The sequence below is a fragment of the Pan troglodytes genome, chromosome 8, assembly GCF_028858775.2.
Source record: "Pan troglodytes isolate AG18354 chromosome 8, NHGRI_mPanTro3-v2.0_pri, whole genome shotgun sequence".
NCBI classification, from domain to species: domain Eukaryota; kingdom Metazoa; phylum Chordata; class Mammalia; order Primates; family Hominidae; genus Pan; species Pan troglodytes.
This window is the reverse complement of record NC_072406.2, coordinates 101,049,419-101,073,666: the sequence shown is the minus strand read 5'-3', so window position 1 is coordinate 101,073,666 and position 24,248 is coordinate 101,049,419. Positions and strand designations below refer to the sequence as shown.

Below are 24,248 nucleotides of genomic sequence, written 5' to 3'. Positions count from 1 at the left end.
CAATTTTCTATCCCTGTTAATATATTTCTGTTTTGTATGTTCAACTCCCTGGGGGGGGCATTAAGTCAGAAAAAATAAAGTCCTATGTGTTATTCTTTTTGATATTCTTCATAGTTTAAGACAAAGTATTTTGTAATTCTAAAATATTAGCTAGATCTAAGTTGAGATGAATATAATACACATTTCATAGTATCTGGATGTTTGCAGGGATAATTTGGAGAAAATCGAGTTTGAGTTGTGCTTTTCTCATGACAAACACTCAGAGAAAAAGAGAAAATTGTACCCAATTGGATTTTCTAAATATCCAAAAGATTGACTGCCTCTTTTATGGAAACACATGACCAGAGTAATGCCTTTCAGCTTGGTATTTGAAGGGAAGTTCACCTTTAGTAAATATTAGTAAAGACTATCACTATGAAGAAGAGGAATAATAACAATATATTTTGATAATTTGATTATTTTCTTTTCACATCTGATAAATACTGAGGTACTTTTACTTGTATTGGAAGTAACTTATTAGAATCAAATGGATTTTTAATGATGTTTCAAGAAAGTACAAGCAAGGAATGTTTAGACAAGAGTACAAGAGGTGTAATGATGTCATTATACATAATTTACTCTCTCTTTCCTCTGACACAATTAACTGGTTAATCTGCATTTCATTGCAGATGTTCAGGGGAACCTTCTTGGATAGTTTTGATCTAGTATTAAAGACAGTTTATTTGCAGTTATTTCTAATGCCATGTGTGTATATATCTCTCTGTGTGTGCAAATGCAGTGTTTGATTGGTTTATAACTCTAGGTATGTCTTGCTCAGTGATTTTAGCCTCATGAAGGGATCATATACATGAAAATGACAAAACATACAGTGCTTTTAAATGCTACTCTGGTAACTCTCAAACTTTAGACTGCCCAAGTGTCAGGGAGAGAAGTTTGTTTGAAATGCAGTTTCAAGGGACTCCAACCCAGAGAGTCTGTTTCACTCAGTCTATGGTAAGATACAAAAGCATACTTTTTAAAAGGAGCATCCCAGGTGGTTCTGACATGGGGTGATCTGTTTACCACCATCCTGAGAAAGAAAGACTGACAGAGGCCAGTGCTTTTCCGTTTTTAATGTCTATACAGATCTTCTGAAGGTCTTGTTTAAATGCAGATTCTTAGTCTGTAGACCTGGGTGGGACCTAAGATTCTGCATTTTGGTTGCTTTTTCAGATTGCATGTGGGAATTATATGTGATTTGGAAAAAGGAAAAAAAAAAGCCTAGTCTCATCCTCAGGTATTCTGATGTAGAAAGTTGGAAGTAGGACCTTTCATCTATAGTTTTAAAGAGTTTGAGACTCTTTAAAATTAAATAGTAATCTCTTAAATATTTAAACATAGCCTACTCATTTGTAATATATCATTTGCTCTGTGTTTCCTAAGGATAAAGACTGTGAGCTACTCATTAAGGACAAGAAAAAAGCCTGCTGGATCCCTGGTCCTATGTTGCCTGGAAGAATCTATTTAAAAAAAAAAAAAACTTCCCCCAATTTGATTGCGGGAAGCTCCTCTAGATTGGGGACATAGGGTTATCATTTTTTCTTAGAGCTTTGCAGTGCTAATAGTTATGCAATATATATTTTTAAGAAAGAAGGAGAGAATGAGGGAGGATCCCAGAGAGCTAGTCCTGAAATCTGCACTAGAGGATAAGCTTAGAGCTCAGTGAGAGGCCCTAATTTTGAATAAGTAACTCCAACTGCGTAAGATGGACTTTTAAACAAGGCTGATTCATTTAAACCCTTATCAAAGGTATTTGTTCATAATATTTACAATAGCAACAAACATTTATTTAGGGCTTCTTATAGATCAGGCCCTATTTTAAGCACTTTATATATGTATTAACTCATTTAATACAGCAATCTTGTAAGAGTCACTTTTAGTATCCTTATTTTACAAATGAAGAAACTGAGGAAAAGGTAGTCACTGGCTCATAGTTACACAGTTGAAAAGTGCTTATTGGCTGGAGATTAGTGGCTAGGATGAGTCCTGTGTTTACTCATTCAAAGAGATTCTTCTTAAATCACTGCTGAACTACTAAATTCTTCTACTACTTGTTATTTCAACAGATATGTCATGCTCCATAAGAGAATTGGTCTTAACCACTCTGGCATTCTGCCACTGTTCTAACTAGGATGGTGCCCTGTTCCCTTAGTGGAAAGAATGAGTAAACTAAATCCAGGTCCAATGAGGTACATTCTACTGCTACCTTGCAACAGAGAACTGTTGCATTGTGAAGTAGCACAAAAATTGGAAAGAAGAAAAATGCTGAGAACTTAAAAGAGTTCAGGAACTAATACTTAGGAGACTTAAAGAATCTTTTACAGACTTTTGATCTCTTCAGTTGCAGACACAGGCCCCAAAAAGCGTTTCTTGAAAATCATATCTTAAATGATGTATTCCTTTAAACACTGGGAAGTTCTCATTATAAGGCTGTAAGTAAAAGGATGCACACACACACACACACACACACACACACACACACATGCACATACACACAAACTTAAAATTAATCCTTTGGCAATGGATATGTTTTTCAGAGAAGCTGATGTTACTACAGAAAAAGGAAATATAGTTCAAAAAACAGAAAGATTGTCTTGAAATATACAATGCCTAGGGAGAGCAATTTAGGTCAAGCAAGTTTTATTGGAAAAGCTGGTACAGTTGAGGAGGAGAAGTCAGGGAATACAGGAATAGAGATGTGACTAATTGAATGGCCATTGGACTGAAAGTCAAGCAAACCTATATTTTAGTCCTGATTGTGCCAGGAACTTCAAGGGATTTGAGAGGAAGTCATTTAACCTCTCTGAGTCACAGTTTTAATATTACAAAACAAGAGAGCTGAATGAGATCTGGTTTCACATTTAACATCGTGTCATTCTGTGATATGAGAAAGGCAAGGCAGAGACAATGGGGAAAAAATTGCATTCTCACAATCTTCCCAGCTCTCTCCATCTACTTTGTTTATATATGAACTCCTAGCAAGATTTTGGTATTCAACAACATATGCAAGAAGAGCACCAGGCGTTTTCATCCCAACTGGTTTTCTAATTCTTTCCTTGTATATTGAAAGTAATTTTACAAATTAAAATGCTGTGCTAAGTCACAAAATTTCAGAGAGAAAATGATAACTTTCACATATGAAAAGACACCAGGATGGAAAATGTGTATACCTTTATTTATTTATTCATTCACCCATCCATTTGTTTAATCAACCATATTTATTGAGTACATACTATATTTCAGGCATCTTCTAGTTCCTGGTGTATATATGTACACACATATATGTTGGGCATCCCTAATCTGAAAATTTGAGTGGAAGTGCTCCAAAACTCCAAATTTTTGAGCACAAACATGAAACAAGTAGAAAATTTCCTACTTGACCTCATGCGATGGGTCACAGTCAAAATGCAGGTGCACAATGCACAGTTTACTCAGAATTAACAAGAGAAAAAAGACTTTCCCAGCCCCTTTCAGCTGTGATATATCTTTTTCTTGAACACCCAGATTTTCCCATGAAAGCAAGTCCACAGAGGGTAAAAAATGGCACCTGTGCAGGATGAATGAGCCTATAGCAGATTCGCCGCTCTGCCTCCATGGGGCCAAGATTTATGTGTATTTCTCTGTGTGTGTCTTTTTTTGTTTTTGGGGTTTTTTTTGTTTTGTTTTTGTTTTGCTTTTTCTCTACTCTGTGATGTAAATATACTGTTGAAAATATCAAAAAGGTCTGCAGATACTTATGGGTAACAGTGATAAGAAAAAAAAGGAAGCATTTATGTACACTTATAACACAGAAAGTCAAGCTTTTGGATAAATTGGACAGTGGTATAGGTATAAAATGTCTGATAGAAGAGTATGGTGTTGAGGCCAGGCGCAGTGGCTCATGCCTGTAATTCCAGCACTTTGGGAAGCTGAGGCAGGTGGATCACCTGAGGTTGGGAGTTTGAGACCAGCCTGGCCAACAGGGTGAAACCCTGTCTCTACTAAAAACAGAAAAATTAGCTGGGTGTGGAGGCACATGCCTGTAATCCTAGCTACTTGGGAGGCTGAGGCAGGAAAATTGCTTGAACCTGGGAGGCAGAGGTTGTAGTGAGCTGAGATCACATCACTGCACTCCAGCCTGGGTAACAGAGTGAGTCTCCATCTCAAAAAAGAAACAATAAAAAAAGAGTATGGTGTTGAAATGACCACCATATATGACTCAAAGAAACAGAAGGATAAACTGTTGAAGTCCTATGCTGAAGTTAATGAAAAATGTAAAAAAAGACTCCACAAAGCTACAAATGAAGATCTCAATTGTGTATTGAAAAAGTGGATCCATCAGTATCACAAAGAACACATGCCACTTAATGGTATGCTGATCATGAAACAGGAAAAGATCTATCACGATGAACTGAAAATTTAAAAAAACTGTGAATATGCATAGTTCTTTGGCATAAATTTAAGAAAAAACATGGCATTAAATTTTCAAATATTTGTAGTGACAAAACATCTGCTGATCAGAAAGCAGCAGAGAAATTTATTGATGAGTTTGCCAAGATCATCACTGATAAAAAATCTCACACTAGATCAAGTCTATAGTGCTGATGAAACATCACTGTTTTGGCATTATTGCTTCAGAAAGACACTGACTTCAGCCGATGAGACAGGCCTTGCGGGAAATCAGGATACCAAGGACAGGATAATTGTGCTGGGATGTGCTAATGCAGCAGGCACACACAAATGTAAACCTGCTGTAATAGGCAAAAGCTTGTATTCTCACTATTTTCAAAGAGTAAATTTCTTACTAGTCCATTATCATGCTAACAAAAGTCATGGGTCACCAGGGACATCTTTTCTGATTGTTTTCACAACATTTTGCAGCAATGGCTCATGCTCACTGCAGAGAAGCTGGACTGGATGAAGGCTGCAAGATTTTGTTATTCCTTGACAACTTTTATGCTTATTCTTCAGCTAAAATTCTCATCAAAAGTAATACTTATTCCATGTGCTTTTCCCCAAATGTGACTTTATTAATTTAGCCATGTGAGAATGGTGTCCTTAGAGCAATGAAGTGTAAATATAAAACATTTTCGTAAATAGCATGTTATCAGCAGTGAACATAGGTGTGGGTGTTTCGCATAAAGGATGTTGTATATGCTGTTGCCAATGCTTGTAATTCAGTAACTAAAGACAGTTGTGCATACCTGGCATAACCTCTGTCCTGCAACTATGTTCAGTAAGGATTAGAAATAAAGTGACTTTGAATGATTCTGTATGTCAAATGAGAAAAAAAAAAGATGTCTGACCATACATACACAAAAAAAAGTACCTTCAGAGTCCATCAGTAAGTTGGAAGAAGTTGATATTGAAGAAATTTTTAACACTGATAATGAGGCTCCAGTTGTTCATTTATTAACCAATGGTGAAATCGCTGAAATGGTTCTGAATCAAGGTGATTGTGATAATAGTGATAATGACGATGGTGGTTAACACTGTAAAGACGTTGTCAGGGGCCAGATCAGGCAGGTCTTGTAGGCCAAGGTGAAAAATTTAGATTTTATGCAAAACACAATGGAAAGCGAGTAAAGGATCTTAAGAGAGGAATAATATGACCATTAGGGTTTAAAAAGGCCACTCTGGTAGCATGGGAGAATAAATTTGAGAGATGCCAGAGAGAAAGCTGGATCTTGGAAGGAAGCTGTTACAGTAGTTTATGGAGTGATAATGATGGTTGCATTAGACTAATGGATGAATTTTAGGTAAATTTTTTACTAAAAGATTTCCTGGTTTGTAGGTTGGCAGTGAAGGAAAGTAAGAAATTAAAGTTGATACTCAGTATTCTGCCTTAGGCCAGCCAGTGGATGGTGGTGCTGATGAGATGGGAACACTCAGAGAGGGGCAGAAGGAAGGACACATTTCAGGGTTCTATTTGGACATGGTACTTTAGCGATATCCATGAGACATCTAGGTGGGGATGGAAGATGAATACAGGAAATGTACCTTTAAGGAGAGGCTCGGGCAAGAGATAATAATTTAGGAGTTGTCTGCATATACATGGTATTTAACGCTAAGAGAAGGGATGAGTTTAGACATGGAAAGAATGAAGAGATAGCAAAGGATACCAGGTCATTGTAGGAAGGTATGGTCTTGCCAGAGAAAGAAGGCAATATTAAAGGGCAACCTCCTTTGAGCACCCTTGGAGCTTGTAACACTCAAGAAACATACGCGTTTAGTCAAACAGGAGATTTTCTGGGGTTGAGGGGGAAACACATTTTTCTTTATTCAACATTGAAAACTTAGGGAGTTTCAACTTTTGTATGTGAAGTGAGCTGATCAGCACCAAAAGTGGTGAGGAGAAAAGTGAGTTTCTCAAGTTTTGTAAGAGGACAGGACAAGACAAAAACAGCTTGTGCCCCAGAAGTTCTCCTTGTCTAAGAGCCCACAGCAGGAATGTATAATTGTTAAGAAGCCAGCTGTTGAGCTCAGAAAGACAGGTTCAAAGCTCATCACTACTATCAAGGAGAAAGTGGAAGAGAAAAAAATCCCCGAATAAACTTATTTTCTAAGGGGAAAAATAAGTCATTTTATTTGTATATGCCTTCTACAATATAAGCTTTTATTTCATATATGTGTGCATATCTATTGAAATAACAAATAATTTTCAGCTAGAAAAATTGTGGCTTTTTTTTTAAATCAACTAAGGAAATCCCACTTGTATTTTTAAAGGAAAATCTAGATTAGTTGAGATGAGATAAGAAGGCATAAAAGGGATCTTTTACTTTTAACCATAAAGATTCCTTAGATTCTAAACAATAATTACTTTAATTAAAAATCTGTAATGTTTACTTATGTTATAGAAGCAGCTGTTGATACATAGCTCCTCTAATCTTAAAGTTATTAAGATTAGAAATACCTTTTTTGGAAAACTGAAAAAGAGATGAGAATGGGAGGTGTTTACTATTTGGGAACCCATAAAGTACTATTTAATACAACAAAATGGTTTGCATACTAGTTAACTGGGAAGTCTTAACACTAATTTTCTAAACTGAAGGTAGATTTTGTCAAAACTCTGCTAACATTTCCCATCAAACATAAAATAAAATTCAAAGTCCTAACCATGGTCTACGAGACCGAATTTTCCTTGGTCCTATTTGCTTCCCAAATTTCCCAACACTCCCCTTGCTCATGCAGCCATGCTGACCTTCCTGCTATTCCTAGAACACATCAAATCGAGCTCTTGTCTCAAAGGGCTTGACAGTTGGATTCCCTTTGTCTGGAAGTTTCTTCCCCCTGAAAGTTACCTGGCTCACTCCTTCACTTAAGACAGATCATGGATCTCTGCTTGAATCTCACCTTCAAGAGATCTAAAAGAGTGGCTTTGTCATTCTTTATGTATTCTCTTACTGTGCTTTACTGAAGTATCATAATTTTTTAAAATGTCGGGTTTGTTAGATGAAAGTGGATTTGAGAGTCCTATGTGTTATGATTTTTATGATTCCCAGTTTGCAGGATGCTGAAGAGGAAGGTATAATGATAGCTTCCTTGACCTAAATGTCGGTTTAATAAACATGTGTCTATCTTGTAGAAAATAATATAGTAGGTTATGTGAGAGTTACAAGAATGTAAGAACAAAACATTTGTTTTCTCCAAAGAGTTTACTGCGGTCATAAGGCCAGACACAAATAATTCTCCCAATCAAATCCCTTGTGGGAAATTCTTGATGTTAGTTGATTTCTAATTTGCCACAACTCAACTTTCCTGCCTTTAATGGTCAAATTTATTTTAATTGGACTTTATAGTAATAACCAAAAACTTACTTGTTACACTGAAATAATACAACTAATCCTGGAACCCTAATGTCCACACCCTTTTCTAGCTAATTGGTGCCACTAAAGTAAAAAATTTTGAAAAATGAAAAAGATGCTAATTGCCTTGATGCACCATCAGACCACATGAATCTTCAGAATCAAGCAAGCATTTCTGCAAAGGCAACGTTTTCTCCCAACATGCTTAAGATTAGGCGTGATGAGGATTTGAAAGGGGATTTTAGCACTATGGTTTTGTGGCTTTACCAACAGTTGACCTTTGGCAGGTATCAAGATCATATTATGCTTAAAACAAGGTGGGATGAGGTCTTTCAGCAACCTCAGGACTTCCCGTTTCTATATATGTGAATTTCTTCCGCCACAGAATATTCAAGACACAAGGAATTGGAGGTAAGAGTTGAATTTAGGAAAAGGAGGTGAAGTAGATGGCAGGCAAGAGAAGAAGCTTTTATAGAGAAGCCTTCCTTGAGAAAAGTAAATGAAGATGAGGGCAAGAAACAGTGGCTTCAGAGCTGCACGCTAATGGAAGTCAGCCCCTACCTGGGAAGTAGTGGTAATTTCTGGGACATAAAATCAGAAAGTCATCATACATTTGAATGAAGGACCAGAGAGGAAAAAAATAATTGTCTTCAGTATTAGTATGATCCAAAATGGAGTAAAAACTATTTGCAAGTATATTATTGAAACTGCAAATCACAGTAGACCTATAAAATTTCCTGTAAGCAAGAATTGGTAAGTAACAATTCATAACACTATGTCTATTATTACCACATTACAATGTGTGAAATGTTACTGATATTTTTTCCTGTCATTATTTTTCCAAGTATGTGAAACATTTATAGTTGTTTTTATAGGTTCACTTACATGCTAGTCCTCTAATCCAAATTCTTTAACTGAATTTAAGGGGATTTTAGTAATTTTGTTAACTCTGCAGATGCTGGGGAAGGATTGTCGTATAACATGATACAGAATGTGATGAATGCTATTATGTACCTCTTGTGAGTATCTACTGGGTTTTCATCATCTCTGTATCCCTAGAGCCTAGCACAGTTCTCTTGGCAAGTATTGAGATCTCAAAGTCTGTTGAATTGAATTGAAGAAAATAATCAAGGACTATAGGCACTCCTGGAACTTTCGTGGGTAGAGTTTATTATAAATTAGTGCATGGAGTTGCATAGGAGTGGAGAGAGGCTTAATAGGTTAAAACACTGGTTCTGGAGTTAGATAGACCAGAGTATAAATTCTGGTTATGCTACTCACTAGCTAAAAAGAGCTCTGAGCCTGTTTTCTCATCTGTAAAGAGGGATAATATTATTTTTGTTCTAAGATTGCTGTAAGGGTTAAATGAGATGCTGCTAAGGTGCGTAGCATTACAGATGGTATATAAAAACAGTTCAGTATATAGTAGGTATTATTACTGTTAAACTTTTTACTGTTATTTTTTATTTTTCCCAAAGGAGACTTACATTTAGAGATTTAGTGCTAAAATACCTGTTTGGGTCCATTAAATGTTTAGAGACATTGGCTGCTGAGAGTTCAAATCCTGGGCCCTTCCCCAGCCAAACTGTCTTCTACGTTAAGAATAAGACAGTGTAGAAAAGTCTTGGGATGTCAAAAGGTAAACTGAGGCATGGTTAAGCTCAAAAGAATTTATTTGAGCAAATACCGATTCAGGAATTGGACAGCTGTGGTTTGCAGGCTTTTTGGAGGGAATGCAAGGAGAAGGCTTTTATAGGGTGAAAAAGGGAGTAAAGCAAAGAAAATATTTGATTGGTTGCAGTTATACAGTTGCTTTATTTGGTCGATTCTGCTGGAAAGTCTCTATGTAAGTTAGGCTTCTGATTAGTTAACTTGGTTTCATTTTTCTTTAATATAGGGATTTATAAGAAATAGCTGAAGTTAAGTTTTGCTTATGTTTGCAAACTGAGCAAGGTTAAGGTCACTTATGAGGTCTAAATGGATTTGTCTGGCCCAGAGATTCTTCAAGCCTGGTCTCCATTATAACTTACTTTAACGGAAATATATGCCAGTTCCTATTGCTGGTGTGTTGGAGCAGGCTGGAGCTGGCTTGAGTCAGCTTGAACTGGTTTGTGAAAGCCAATTTTGCTGAACTCTGAGTTCGGTGCTCTCTCTTTTGTAGGTTGAAACTAGCCAGGTGGGAGTGGTTACACCAATGAAATGGAAGAAGACCACAAAGGTTTTCTTTCTTTCTTTTTTTTTCTCTTACTCCCTCCTTTTGTAGAACTGGATGTTACCTAGTTATGGGCACCCTACTGCCTTCTCTCTTCTCTGTGAATACCTCTGTGGTGGTCTGAGGTAGTAGGGGAATATCAGGGCTTCTGATTTGCCATTTTCTAGCAGCCAGAACCCACTCTTCCTCCACCCTTCCTCCTCGCTGGAGGTGAAGGCTCTTCTGCTTTCCCCTGGTCCTCATGACCTCAGAGTTTCTGATGTCCTGGAGTCAGAAGTGTGGCAATGGGGTTTTTTTAGCTTCCTGGCAAGGAACATAACTTCATGTTCTCAAACAGACCTTTCAGGATAAAGAGTAGAAAACATAGATCAATATGTGCCCTGCTTCTATTTCCCCTTCTGCTATCGTTCATGAGGAACTATGACTTCTCTACATGTTCCAGCCAGTGGTGGGACCTTCCTCCATATTACACAGAGACTGAGTGGGCCTAGAACAGCCTTTAAAAAATTATTGCGACTTTTTTATTTGTCTGAAAGAAGACATTTCCTAAGGAATTTATAAAATACAGTATGTGAAGAGTGAGTTATCAGAAACAAAGGCTTGGGATTAATTATAGAAATCAAATTAAACCCAATAGGTTTTTATTATCATTCTCCAAGGTTTCTTAACTTGAAGAGAAAGAAAAACATCTTCCTTCCTTTTCTGAGAAGACATTTCGTGAATCACAAGGCTCTTTACCAGAATCATTTTGCTCCAAAACCTACAAATCCTTCTCAGAAATTTTCATGGAACATTTTAAGTGAGGGGAGCTTGTAGCATGGAGATGGCTAATAAACAGTGAACCAATTCCTCTGAGCCACAGGCAAAGCTCTACACAGTCTTTCCTTAGATTGGGAATTACAGAAGCTCCACTATACTTTAGGGAAAACAACACTAAAAAGTGGGGGTAATTTGGGGGAAGCTTTGCTTTTAAAGACATCCATAGTGGTACAAGTTGTTCAGATGTTTCTACATTATTAAAATAATAACAAATATTTTTTCAGCTGTGATATCTATTGTACTTAGAGCAGTGCAAAATATTATTAAGTAATACATACAGTTAATCATCAACATGCTGATTATTTTAGTTAATCATCAACATACCGGACGCGTCATATTCTACCCATGGATGCTTCTTAAATTTTAGTGCCTGGGCAAGTAAGATGGAAGTGAACAGAGTGAAACCTTACCTCCAAATTCTTCGCTCCTTTTAAAGACAAACGTGGGAAGGCAAAAGGACACAAAAAATTTTTCCTAATGTTCCATTATTCCAGAGTTTTGAATGCTCCTTAGCTAATGTGAGTTTAAAAGCTGCAATGTTACATTAAATTTTTACTTCCATTATGGGGGGCTTGTTTCTTTTACCTTTGCAGAGATTCTCAACCCTCACTGTGCATCAGAATCACCAGGGAAATTTAAAGAGCACTAATGCCCCAATCCTATTCTTACAGATTCTTATTTAACTGGTCAATAGTGGGGCCTGGGTCGTGTTTTAAACATTAAGTTGGTGCAAACATGATTGCAATATTTAGCCAAGGTTGAGAACCACTGAGGCGAAATATTGTCCTGGTCCTTACATGATCGATTACCTTCTAAACATCAACCCCTTTCCTAGCCTCACTTCCCAGCCAGATCGGATGAATCCGTGTGTCAACCAACAAATGACTTTTATCCATGTTCTGGGTGCTTGACCTTATGGAAGCCTAACTTCAGGAGGGTTGCAGTCTAGTTAAGGAGACTACATTTAACCCACTAGCTCATTTAAGGCCAATGAGCTGCTTGAGGTTCTGTATATTTCCTGCTGCAGGTAGGAAAGATGAAAGAGATTTCTTGGAGATGAACCATGAGATGGGCCTTGAAGAATAGATAGCACAATTTAAAAGATAAGGATGGCAAGCCAGTAGCCCAAACATAGAAGTGAGGAAATTGACCTGACCAGAGATGGGAGAGCTTGCAGAACAGCAGTGGTTTATACACAGTTGGCCCACTGAGGGGCACTTTAAAAACCAGGTAAAAGTCACAGATACCTCACTCTCTAGGAACTTGGGCACATGACACCCAATTTCAATACCAATTAGTGCAATTTAAAAAGATAAAACAAGATTATGTGAGAGAGAGAAAGTTCCTGGGCTGGGAGGCTGAGTGGTCAGGGAAGTCCTCTCTGAGGAGGTGATTCATGGGCTGATACTTGATCTGGCCTAGCAGGAAGCCCGCCATATAGGTCACATGCAAGTGTAAAGGCCAGAAGACAGAAATGAACCTGGAATGCCCCAGAAATCACCACAAAGTTGTGAGCAAAAGGGAGATTGATAGATGAGGCTGAAGAGAAAAGTTAGTCAGTGGGCCCTATTAATCCTGTGTCTTAGCTTTTCAGGTTGTCCAGAGCACGGCTCTAGGGAGTGCTGTTCACAGGTTAGCCCATGGGAACTCATGCACCCTGCTGGTAAATACTCCTTCTCTTCAATCTCCTCCTCACCTACTAGTCTGTTTTCCTCTGTGCCTTCACTGAAATCTGGCTTTTCCTGGGCATTATGACACCTTCTCTTATGGTGGCTGCTGATTCAGTCTACTTCTTGGTCACCATTGTTTTTTGACTATGGTTCAATTTCTTACTTGAAATCTTTGCTTTTAGCCCTTTCTCTATATTCTCCCTTCTGTCCACTGTATTCCAGGACCCACTTCCACCTCCCTGGAACACAAGTTCCCCTTTCTTTCTGTCCCCCGGGGTCATCCTCAGTGACCTTAACATCCATAAGCCTCATTCTCCCTTCTTGACCTGTGTTTCTACTCCAAATCAGATACCCAACAAGGCCATCCTTGACTTCTCATCCCTAGACAGAGTTTATCTGTAACATGTCTCTGATAACTTCTAAACTGGTTACTTTTCTAATAGACCACATGTATGAACTGTGCTCTGATCCTTCTCTGTGTTTCTATTTGCTTGTCTCTCTCTTTTTGCAAGTTCATTTGTCTTTATCTGGCTTACATATGATGCCCATTAAGACTGAATTTAATGGTAAACCACTCTCCTCTCATTTCTCTTGCCTGACAGACATGTTTCCTAATCCTTGCTCTTGGCCTCTTCACTTTCTGTACTCTTCCCTCATCTAGGTTTGCTGAAGAAAATCACAAACTTACATGGCAGGCTCAGTCAACTCTATCTTCTTACTGTGTTTCTACAACCTGGTTTTCAAAGCCATTTTATATTTTTATTCATTTCATGTAGACAGTTTTAATTATGATGGTCCAAAATCTTCCCCATCATGCTCAAAAGTCTCATCTACCCTTGTCTCAATCACATCTCCTGTCATTAATCCATTCCTCTATTTAAATGTCAATGCTATTTATTTAGTTATTGGATTAGTCTGTTCTCATGCTGCTAATAAAGATATACCCAAGACTGGGTAATTTATAAAGGAAGAAGTTTAATTGACTCACAATTCCTCATGGGTGAGAAGGCCTCACAATCTGGCAAAAGGCAAATGAGGAGCAAAGTCAACCATGGCAGCTGGCAAAAGAGAGCTTGTGTAGGAAAACTCCCCTGTATAAAACTATCAGATCTAGTGAGACTTATTCGCTATCATGAGAACAGCACAGGAAAGACCCACCCCTATGATTCAATTACTTCCCACTGGGTCCCTCCCATGACATGTGGGAATTATAGGAGCTACAATTCAAGATGAGATTTGGGTGGAGACACAGCCAAACCATATTAGTTATCTAGCTATATCTATTTATTTATGACAAATATATAGTAGTATAATGAATGAAGATCAAACCTCTGACTTTCTGGCAAAAATTTCAGTCAGTCTAAAGTTCTTTCCATCCATGTAGCTCTCTTTTCTCCCTTGCTTTTGCCTTAGAGCCAGAATTTTCCTTCTATGTAGGAGGCTAATGCTTCCATCTTAATGCTCTCTATCCTATCATCTCTTCACTCTCTTTGATCAATTATCTACCCTCTCATAACCACTCCTGTCCATCTTCATTGGCCCCTTATGCTTTAATAATTATAAGAGTAGCTAACATTAATTGAGGGTTTACTCTGACTCAGATCTGAGCTAAGTGCTTCATCTACACAGTTACATTTAATTCTTTCTGAAACTTATAAAGAAGGCATGATTATCAAAAGCAGAAGGAAACTTAGCATGAAGAGTCTAGGTAAGTTGTCCAAATAACATAGCTGTTAAATCACAGAGTTGAGATTGGAACCCAGAGAGTTTGTTTCCAGAGCCTGGATTTGTAACCACTTGATGACACCACTTTGCCTACTAACGTGTGGAACGTTGGCTGGACACTGCTACCCCCCTCTTTGAAGTCTCTAGCTTTCACTAACAGCTTTTTCACTGCCAAACTGACTACAATTCCTCTCCAATTGCATCCTCTAATTCTTCATAGACAATGTGCTCAGGCCTCTGTATTCTTCCTTCAGCCCCATCACTGTATGAAAATTGGCCTCTGCGTGGCTGCTAATGATCACATTCAGTGATCTTTCTGTCTTTCTTCTTGAAACTTTCACTTCTTTGCCTTTGAGTCTTACGTTTTTCTGTTTCTTCTGCAGACTCTCTGATGACACTTCTTATCTCTTGGTGGATATTGCTGATTCCAGGTCAGGTTGGAGAAGGAGTCTAGATGTATAACCAGTATAACCAGCAAGTCAGTGCCACAAGTGGACAGATCAATATCCCGAGTATAGACTGTAGCTTAATTCTGGACACAAATATCAAATGCGAAGTCTTGTAGTCAGAAGACATTTCGAAGGCTGATTTTTAAGACTAAAGTGATTGGAGATAGAATGTACGCATTCTGCAGTCATTCCCCTTGATTTGACTCTTGGCTATGCCAGTTGTGAACTATGTCGCTTTGGGCAAGGAAGACAATTTCCCTTAGTTTCATCTGTGCAAAACAGGTATATTAATACTACTTTAGAGGGTTGTTGTGAGGATTAAAGTAGAATAACTGAGCTACTCAATAACTGTTAGCTCATCTTATAATTTCTCCCTTCTCTTATTTACTCACTAAGTACATATTGAATGCCTACCATGTGCCAGGCACTATGTTATGGGGGTGCAATGATGAATCAGTACAGACAAAATGTAGCCTCATGTAGTCACAGTGCCCTTATATAGCTTACAGTCTAGCTGGGGAGACGGCTGTTAATAACACACATACCTTTATTTAGATCAACGGTGTGGATAAGACAGTGGTAGGAGATGAAGTTTTAAAAACAGCATATGGAATACGTGAGATTGAAAGAATTGTGTGCAATAGTCTTGGTGAGAATGATGAAGATCTGAAGCAGTACTTTAGCAGTGAGGATGGACAGAAGGGTTCTGAGACTATTAGGGGATAGAGTTATTATAATAATTTCCCAAGTGTGTTTCTTCTACACCCAGGGTGCCCCCAAATTACAGAGCTTAAGGGGTTAAAAGGGGTTTATGATAGCTTTTCCAGCAACCCAAATGGACAACCTCTTCTCTTTCTCATACCTGGCTTGTGAACCAGCACTTTCTATTGGACTTCCCTTCTGCCCGCTGTCAGTGCTTTTCTTACGCTGCGCTGCCCCCTAGTGGAAACCGCAAGTTCATAACAGCATGGAGTCTTCAGCTGTTAGTGCGACTCTCACATTAAATTATAGTCATGCACCACATGATGTCACGATCAGCAATGAACAGCATATACAGCAGTGTTCCTATAAGATTATAATGGAGCTGCCCTATACAGGTGTACCATTTTATCTTTTACGCTATATTTTTACTGTATATTTTTATATGTTCACCTATGTTTAGATGCACAAATACAATTGTGTTACAACTGCCTATAGTATTCTGTACAGTAACATGCTGTATAGGTTTTTAGCCTAGAAGCCACAGGCTATACCATATTAGTAATAGGCTCTACCATCTAGGTTTGTGTAAGTACACTCTGTGATGTTCCCACAATGACAAAATCACCTAACAACACATTTCTCAGAACGTATCCCTGTTGTGAAGTGAAGCATGACTGTACTTGTGCATCTCAACCGAGAAGGAAGACACTTAGCTTCCTGGTAACTCTGTGTCTTGGATCTAGGAAGCCTAAGAAAGACTAAAGATAGGGTTAGTATTTTACATAATATTGCTCAAATGGGGTTGAGAAAGCCCTCAAAAGCACTGAGTGACTCTTGCAGAACAACTCCCCATCTTTTCCTCTTCTTCTTTTTAGTTGGCTCTTAGTAAAGACTCTGAGAAGCCTAAGCAGAGAGCTCCTGGAGGTCTATGTTACCAGTCAGGTAACATAGATGAGTGAAGAGAACCAGTGTAATGTGATGGTGAGTGGTGGGGACCGTGGAGAATTGGAGTCACTGCCACTAAGCACCAGTTATTTGGTATCCTACAGGAATATGGGCCCAGTGTTAGCAAAACTTTCTTTTTTCTTTCTTTCTTTTTTTTTTTTTCTTTTTTTGAGGCAGAGTTTCTCTGTGTCGCCCAGGCTGGAATGAAGTGGCGCGATATCGGCTCACTGCCGAATCAAGCGATTCTCCTGTCTCAGCCTCCAGAGTAGCTGGGATTATAGGCACCAGACACCATGCCCTGCTAATTTTTTTACTTTTGTATTTTTAATAGGGATGGGGTTTCTCCATGTTGGCCAGGCTGATCTCAAACTCCTGACCTCAGGTGATCCCCCCACCTCGGCCTCCCAAAGTGCTAGGATTACAGGCGTAAGCCATCGCACCCGGCCAAAACTTTCCATTTTTAAAGAGAAGCTGGAAAGCCAGATTAATACATGAAATATTCTAGTTTTTTAAATGTTGTTAAGTTATTTAAATATTTGAGAAAAGAGAAAAAGAGCTCTAAAGCCACTTGTTTCTAAGCTATTCATGGTAGACCACCAATTTCCAAATGCTTGATGAGTAGTGCTCACTGCTAATCACTCCATTATTAAATTTTCACTAGTTTATGGCAAAATCTTTTAAAAGGACAATAAAATGAATTTTTCTATAAAGCTAACTAAATCTACCCAATATAAAGAACTGCTTTCCCCCTGGTGATTATATTCTTACATATTTTGTTAAAATATCCTTCATTTATCTTTGTATTTGTTAAAATATCTTTTATGAAATAATAGTATTGTTTTAAATACATTTAATTGGAAAAATTAAGAGTTGGTGACTTAACACTGTCTTGTTGCATTTAGTTTTGTTTTACTTATTTTTGAACCCCAAATGACTGGGCATTGCTGCTAGGACAATGGCAAGTCACTGAAGGTTTTATTTAAGCACTATTGTGTTGACATAACCCTGGACTCCAGCAGTGATGTGGAAGATTTGTTGGTTGAGACTAGAGTCCCAGAAATAATCGAATATGAAAACCCAAGGGAACTTCTGCCTTACTCCTTCATTTAATGACTGAGGACACTGAGATACAGTAGGGAAGTGAATTGTCCACAGTCACCGGGGGAGGTAGTAACAGAGCCACAATTACATCCTGTTTTTCTGACATGAGACAAGTGTTTGAACTGCCCCAGTCCTTTCTGCATCAGCCACACAGTATGCTGAGACACTGAAGTGCCCAACTGTTGGAAAGCTTAGTAAAGGGAAGACTTCAGGATAACAGAATAGGTGATTTGTGAAATTGTGCATTTCTAGTGAAACTTAAAGCCCATGTATCATGTTCATTTCATTTTTAAGGTACGGAAGTTTGCCTTTAATTGCTGCTGAGTTAATTTTCTGTTAGGATGTTTCTTTCATGAGTAGGCCTTTAGGTTTAAGAGTATAACATAATTCACTTATTGTGATATTTGGCTATGTTAGAACCTCAGTTTATTAGCAAATACACCCACTTGACTTTCCCCTTGATACGTCCCAGTTTCCACAGGTGCTTATGTACCTACCCATACCAAAAAATTTTTTTCTTGTCATTTACTCTGTGTATGTGTGTCTCTGTCCTATTTCCCCACTTGACAGATACATTTTACATGGATAAGATAACATATTTTATTCTCTGGTACCTGTGACTGGCACACAGCAGGGATTTGACTTGATTATTAAAGAATGACAGTAGCAATAATGATAACTTTCATATACTAAGCACCATCCATATGCCAGGTATTACTCTAAATGCTTTTTAAAAAACATCATCTGAAGATTAGTCTAAAAATATTTAGTGTTTGCCTCCCATGTGCCGAGTGCTATGTTGAATGCTGGGGAAATAGCAGTGAATCAGATGGGGTTTACGGCCTGAACCTCAGTGCCTTCCTTCTCAGCACTGCCTCAAACCTCTCCTGATTCATGCTAGCCCTAAATACATGATTGTACATAATTAAGAAAAGAATTACAGTATGTCAGTTGCTGTGAGGGAGAGGTACTGAATGTTGGGAGTAAGAAAAGACTTCTTGGATAAAATGAAAATTAAATTATGACATGAAGGGTGAGCTAGGTGTTATTCAGAAGAAAGGCAGGTGGTGTGTTTTATGCAGAGGGGGTATTCAGGGCAGAGGCCCAGATGGAAGGTACCAAACATGGTTTGGTTCAACCAAACTTTGAAGAACAGAAGTCGAGAAAGGCTGGAGCAGAGGAGGGAAAGAGGAAAAGATCATGCTACCTGAAATCTTGCTATTAAACTCCCATGGTGCCTTGTGAAGCTCTGTACAATGCTTTTTATAAACAGCATCTAATCAAGTGTAGTTAACCATATAATTTGTTATTTGTATATTATTTGCCTAAAAAACTGTCTTTTCTGCTCTGTTGAGCTCCTTGAATACAGAGTGCTATGCAGGTCTTATTTCATCACTAGTGCTGCCCTAAACTCCTCCCCATATGTTTGTTTTCTATTTTATCTTTAGTAAAGATAAAGATAAAGACATTTTATCTTTAGTAAAGATAAAGATAAAGACATTTTATCTTTAGTAAAGATAAAGATAAAGACATTTTATCTTTAGTAAAGATAAAGATAAAGGTATTTTATCATTAGTAAAGATAAAGATAAAGGTATTTTGTCTTTAGTAAAGATAAAGATAAAGGTATTTTGTCTTTAGTAAAGATAAAGATAAAGGTATTTTGTCTTTAGTAAAGATAAAGATAAAGGTATTTTGTCTTTAGTAAAGATAAAGATAAAGGTATTTTGTCTTTAGTAAAGATAAAGATAAAGGTATTTTGTCTTTAGTAAAGATAAAGATAAAGGTATTTTGTCTTTAGTAAAGAAAATGAATGCTTTTCCGACAGGCCCACCTACCTGTAAGCACTATACATAGTTTCCTTACTGAGTTGAATTTGTAGTATTTCATTTATTTATTCATCCATTTGATGGACATAAGTGTGTGCCAAGAAAACTTAGGAAAATGTAGGAGGTTCCTCATGGGCTAATTCTTGATCTAGACTTAAAGCTGGGCATAACCGAGACCAAAAAATCTCACCTACAAAGCAATATATTACAATTTTAAAACATTTAAATTTTAATGTATTGGGTTATGACTTTTTTTCCTTTTTGTGGTTTAATTATGCCAGTATTTCAAAACCTGCTTTTGTTTTTCCCGACCCAGCCCATCTGCCAAGCAGCGTATCAGAATGACTTTGGACAAGTGTGGCGGTGGGTGAAAGAAGACAGCAGCTATGCCAACGTTCAAGATGGCTTTAATGGAGACACGCCCCTGATCTGTGCTTGCAGGCGAGGGCATGTGAGAATCGTTTCCTTCCTTTTAAGAAGAAATGCTAATGTCAACCTCAAAAACCAGGTGAGGTCATGACACGAATGGAGAGTGTAATTGTTCATGATAATTCTTTTCTCCTTGAATCACTAGAAGTGGTGCATGCCATTTTTTAAATTGCTTGCAGCTCCTAATATGAACAATTATCTTAGTCTACTTTAGAAAGACTGACACATACCAATGACCTTTTATTAGGCTAAACAGCAAAATAAAACATAGTTCAATCAGCAGGCATAATTTGTGATAAATTATGTCTTTTTACCTCTGGTTCACTTATTTGGCTGGATAGAGCTTCTTTCTTTTCCTTCCTCCTCTCTTCATCCTCCTCTTTCTTCCTCTCCCCTCTTTCTCGTTACTAACACAGAAGCAATGGCAAAGATTTCTTGGAAAAGAAATGCTGTTTCATTAGTTAGATTTTTACCTGCTATATTAATGTCCTGATCTCCAGAGGATCCTATAGTGTTCTTGTAGAATGAAAGAGTACTATTGAGAAATTTACCAAGGACAAATAAGCTCATGAACCAGAGGTTACTTGAAGTCACACAAAAAGATGTAAAGAATATATTTAAAGATGCAATATTAGCTACTTTGGAGCCTTCAGGACCAAGAAAGAGAAGAATATGTGTGTATTGCTGTGAAAATCCTTGTGGAGCCCTTTCTGAACATCTAGCATTTGCATCGTAGTGAAGGCAATATTTAAATTACACTGAATAAATATTAAGCCATTTTTTTGCAATCATTATGACTGTCCTGTACCCACTCATATGCATTCAAGGCGAGAAAACACTGGAAATGCCCCCTTGCCCCTTCTAAGTCATTTGGAGACTAGCTCATCAGGAGTAACAATGTATTATCAGAAAATTGATCATTACTGGACTTTTTTATTTGTGCTTACTATTTTTGGTTTGGTTGGAATTAAAAGCAAGTCATGCCTGTGCTGAATGGAACAGATATGCAACATCGTAGACTATAATAGGATCTCTGTAGATCACTGCTGTGAAACCAGATATGTGGAGTTGCAGTGAGTGGTAGTGCCAGAAGACAGATGTCTGTGGGTTCCTGCGCTCTTTTAAGAGGTGCGCTCGTTAGGAAACTGAGGGAGGAGACGTTAGCCCATGGGCAAGGCTGAGGAGACACTTTTATCTCCGCTTTGCAGAAGAGGAGGGCCTCAGCCAGCCTGCTGGGATTTTCTGGTATCATAAAAACCATGAAAAAGACTTTAGTGGATACATTAGATTAACAGATTTTATCAGTAGAAGTTTTTGGTTTGCATTTTCCACTTTCAAATGTTTCTAATGTTAGCATTTAATATTTTTATTTTCTCCAAATATTAATATTTGTACATTAATAATTTGAACCTGTGATTTCTCATGTCTGAAATCTGTTTATAAATTATTTCCAGAAACACTAAACAAACAAACACCTTAAAAACAAACAAACAAACAAAAAGCTCTGCTGGAGATTCAGAAGCACAAGCCTATGGATTCTATTGATAGCAAATTAAATTAAAACATAAAGATCCTTGTTTTTGTCTGTCAAACTGACCAAGATTAAAAAAGAAAACAAATATTGATCAGAAAGTTTAAGTTATTATTGTCTTATTAGAACACAATTTGGTAGCGCAACATGAAAAGCATTAATACCTTTTATGCCAGGAATTCTATTTTTAGAAATGTAGGCAAAGGACAAATTTGGAAATGTTGACAAAAATTTATGAATGAGCAGGTTCAGGCAAAATTATTTATAAAAATGAAAAGTTTAAAACTTGAAACGGGCCACGTGCAGTGGCTCATGTCTGGAATCCCAGCATTTTGGGAGGCCAAGGTGGAAGGATAGTTTGAGACCAGGAGTTCAAGACCTGCCTAGGCAACATAGCAAGACCCCCGCATCTCTACACAAAATAATAACAAGTAAAAAATTATCCAGGTGTGGTGGCACATGTTTGTAGTCCCAGCTACTTTGGAGGCTGAAGTTGAAGGATCGCTCGAGCCCAGGAAGTCAAGGCTGCAGTGAGCTAGGATTGTGCCACTGCACTCCCGCCTAGGTGGCAAAGCAAGATCCTGTCTCACAGAAAAACAAAAACAAAAACAAAACCCTCAAAAACCATGAAATGTTCAAAAGGCAGGGCTTAGCTAAATACATCAGAGTAGTTCCACTCAATACTAAGCCATGCAGCCGTTACAATCATATGTTTAAAAATATTGAATTGCATGGAAAAATGTACATATTCTAAATGTACGTTTCTGAACTGAAAAAAGCAAGATATGATATTGCATATGCAATATCATTCTACATTTCAAAATTCCACATTTATGCATTTAAGAAGACTGGAAGAAAATACAACGAAATGTCAACAGTTAACTCTGGGCCATTTAATAATGGGCAATTTAAAATTCTATCGTTATGTTCCTCTCTAGTTTCTAAAATTTTTTACAGAAAATATAAATGCCTTCATATTAGAAAAACAAAAAGTGTTCTTATTTAGGTACAGTGCCTCGCATAAGTGGAAACTAACCTCCTTTCTTTCTCTTCGGCTCCCTCTCCTCTTACTGATTTGACTGGTATTCCAATTACCACCTTCTGTTTTGCCTTATATTTATTTGTGCATATTTCTGTCCATCTTTGATTATGAGGCCCTAAGAGTTCACATCTCCCACAACCCTTGGAAGCTTACATCTATTACCTGATAAATATTCACATATTTGAAGAATAAAATTGAGTTATATGCATTCTTCTAGACTATGCGCATGAAGGAACATGAAAAACAGCCATGTGGTTAAGAGTTTTCCTATGAACAAACCACAAAATGGATAATCGTACACATGGTAGATGATTAAGGGATAACTATCAATTTTCATAGTAAATTCAGTCCTAAGTTTATATCTCAGTGTATCTTTTTTTCCAAAAACTAAATGGGAATAAGAATCTGTCTTCTGATGAGCTCTGCTGTGTACATTTCACCTTTGTTGACTCCCAGGAGCCCTGCCCTAGCTTTTCCTTTACACTGGACCGAGTTCTCTGTTCTGCTCCATGGAAAGCCGCATTCAGTAATCAGATGTATCCCACAGGAAAAGATGCCATGGGTACCGGAAAAACAAAAAGCACAAACTAAACTTTTTGAGATGGCCATCTGAATAAATTTTGAATTGAAATGCTTTATTAGTAAAGAATCCTTTTCTTAATTTTTAGAAAGAGAGAACCTGCTTGCATTATGCTGTGAAGAAAAAATTTACCTTCATTGATTATCTACTAATTATCCTCTTAATGCCTGTTCTGCTTATTGGGTATTTCCTCATGGTGAGTACAACACTTGTAGAGCAAAGGGCAAATGTGGAGATCAATGGTGTGACTCATTGACTCTTGCCAGGCCAGTGAGATGTTGAAAAAAAATAATAACAAAAAAAGCCTTTGGTTTGTATTCTGTAATTGACATGTTCAACATACATCCAATGCTATAATTGAAGTACAGCAAGAAGAAAGCTAGCAAAAATAGTTAATCAATGGTAACATAATCCATGCAATGTTGATTTAGAAAAATAATTTAACCTTAACTAAGACTTTTCTGAAGGGAGCAAAAAAATTCTGAATATTAAAAAACACCCCTTCTAATATTTTTTTCTCCTTTTTTTAAAAGAGGAGTTTGTGTTTTTGGATTTATCTTTCTGACTTTCTGATTTTTAAGTACTCCTCTGGTGGTGTGTTGAAAAACAGATCCTAAAAGTTCGCATCCAGAAGCTGACACACATAGAAGATACTTGTTGAGAATTTAAGCCCATTTTCACCTTGATGAATTTCTTCATGCTTGGATGAATCTTGGCAGACAGCAATTTTCTTGAATAAAGAAAGATGTAGTTGGTATAGGGATGCAGTCATATGAGGAGTAGAAGATGAAGCTTGAGATGGTTTTTGGTTTTTTTTCCCAATAGGGTAACAGATCTGCACTGACTTACTCACTTTTATCCATCTAGTTTCCTTTATGCCCAGTTCCACTTCTCAGACATGACTCAAGAGATGCATAATTTACTCTAATTAAATGACCAAGCTCTCTCCTTGTTGTAGCTGATAAACTGTGAATATTGGTTACACCTGTTAACTTCAGCCCCAGAACAAGTCTGCCAGTCAAAAATGTTATTATTTCATTGGGTATTTAAATGCTACAGAATTTGAGGAACTATAATTAAACATGACAATGTTGATTTTTATATTTGGATTTATAGGAGAGAGAAAAGAACTTTAATTCACTAATAAAAATATAATCTGCTCATATCCTCGAAGAATTCTTTAAAAATTCATTATGTATTTAGCACATAGCATTTAAATACATGTATTTTGGGGGCAGGGAGAATCTGTTATTTATTTACAAACCTTTTTAGAGATTCTAAAGATAAAAATTACAACTGTGATTAGAAGGCTCATTCAGAATTTATTGACACACAACTCTGCTTTCTAAGATGGTTCAATGTTTAGAGGCTGGAGGACTGGGCAAAAATAGT

At 37.4% G+C, this 24,248-nt stretch overlaps 1 protein-coding gene across 1 annotated transcript in view; it reads left to right on the top strand.

The window, feature by feature from the left end:
• ANKRD22 (ankyrin repeat domain 22) overlaps positions 1-24,248 on the top strand; it is a 30,719-nt gene that overhangs the window by 426 nt on the left and 6,045 nt on the right. The window contains exons 2-3 of the mRNA XM_507900.8: positions 19,591-19,782; positions 22,945-23,052. Coding sequence (XP_507900.2) covers positions 19,591-19,782; positions 22,945-23,052 — 300 coding nt within the window. The remainder of the gene's footprint in view (positions 1-19,590; positions 19,783-22,944; positions 23,053-24,248) is intronic.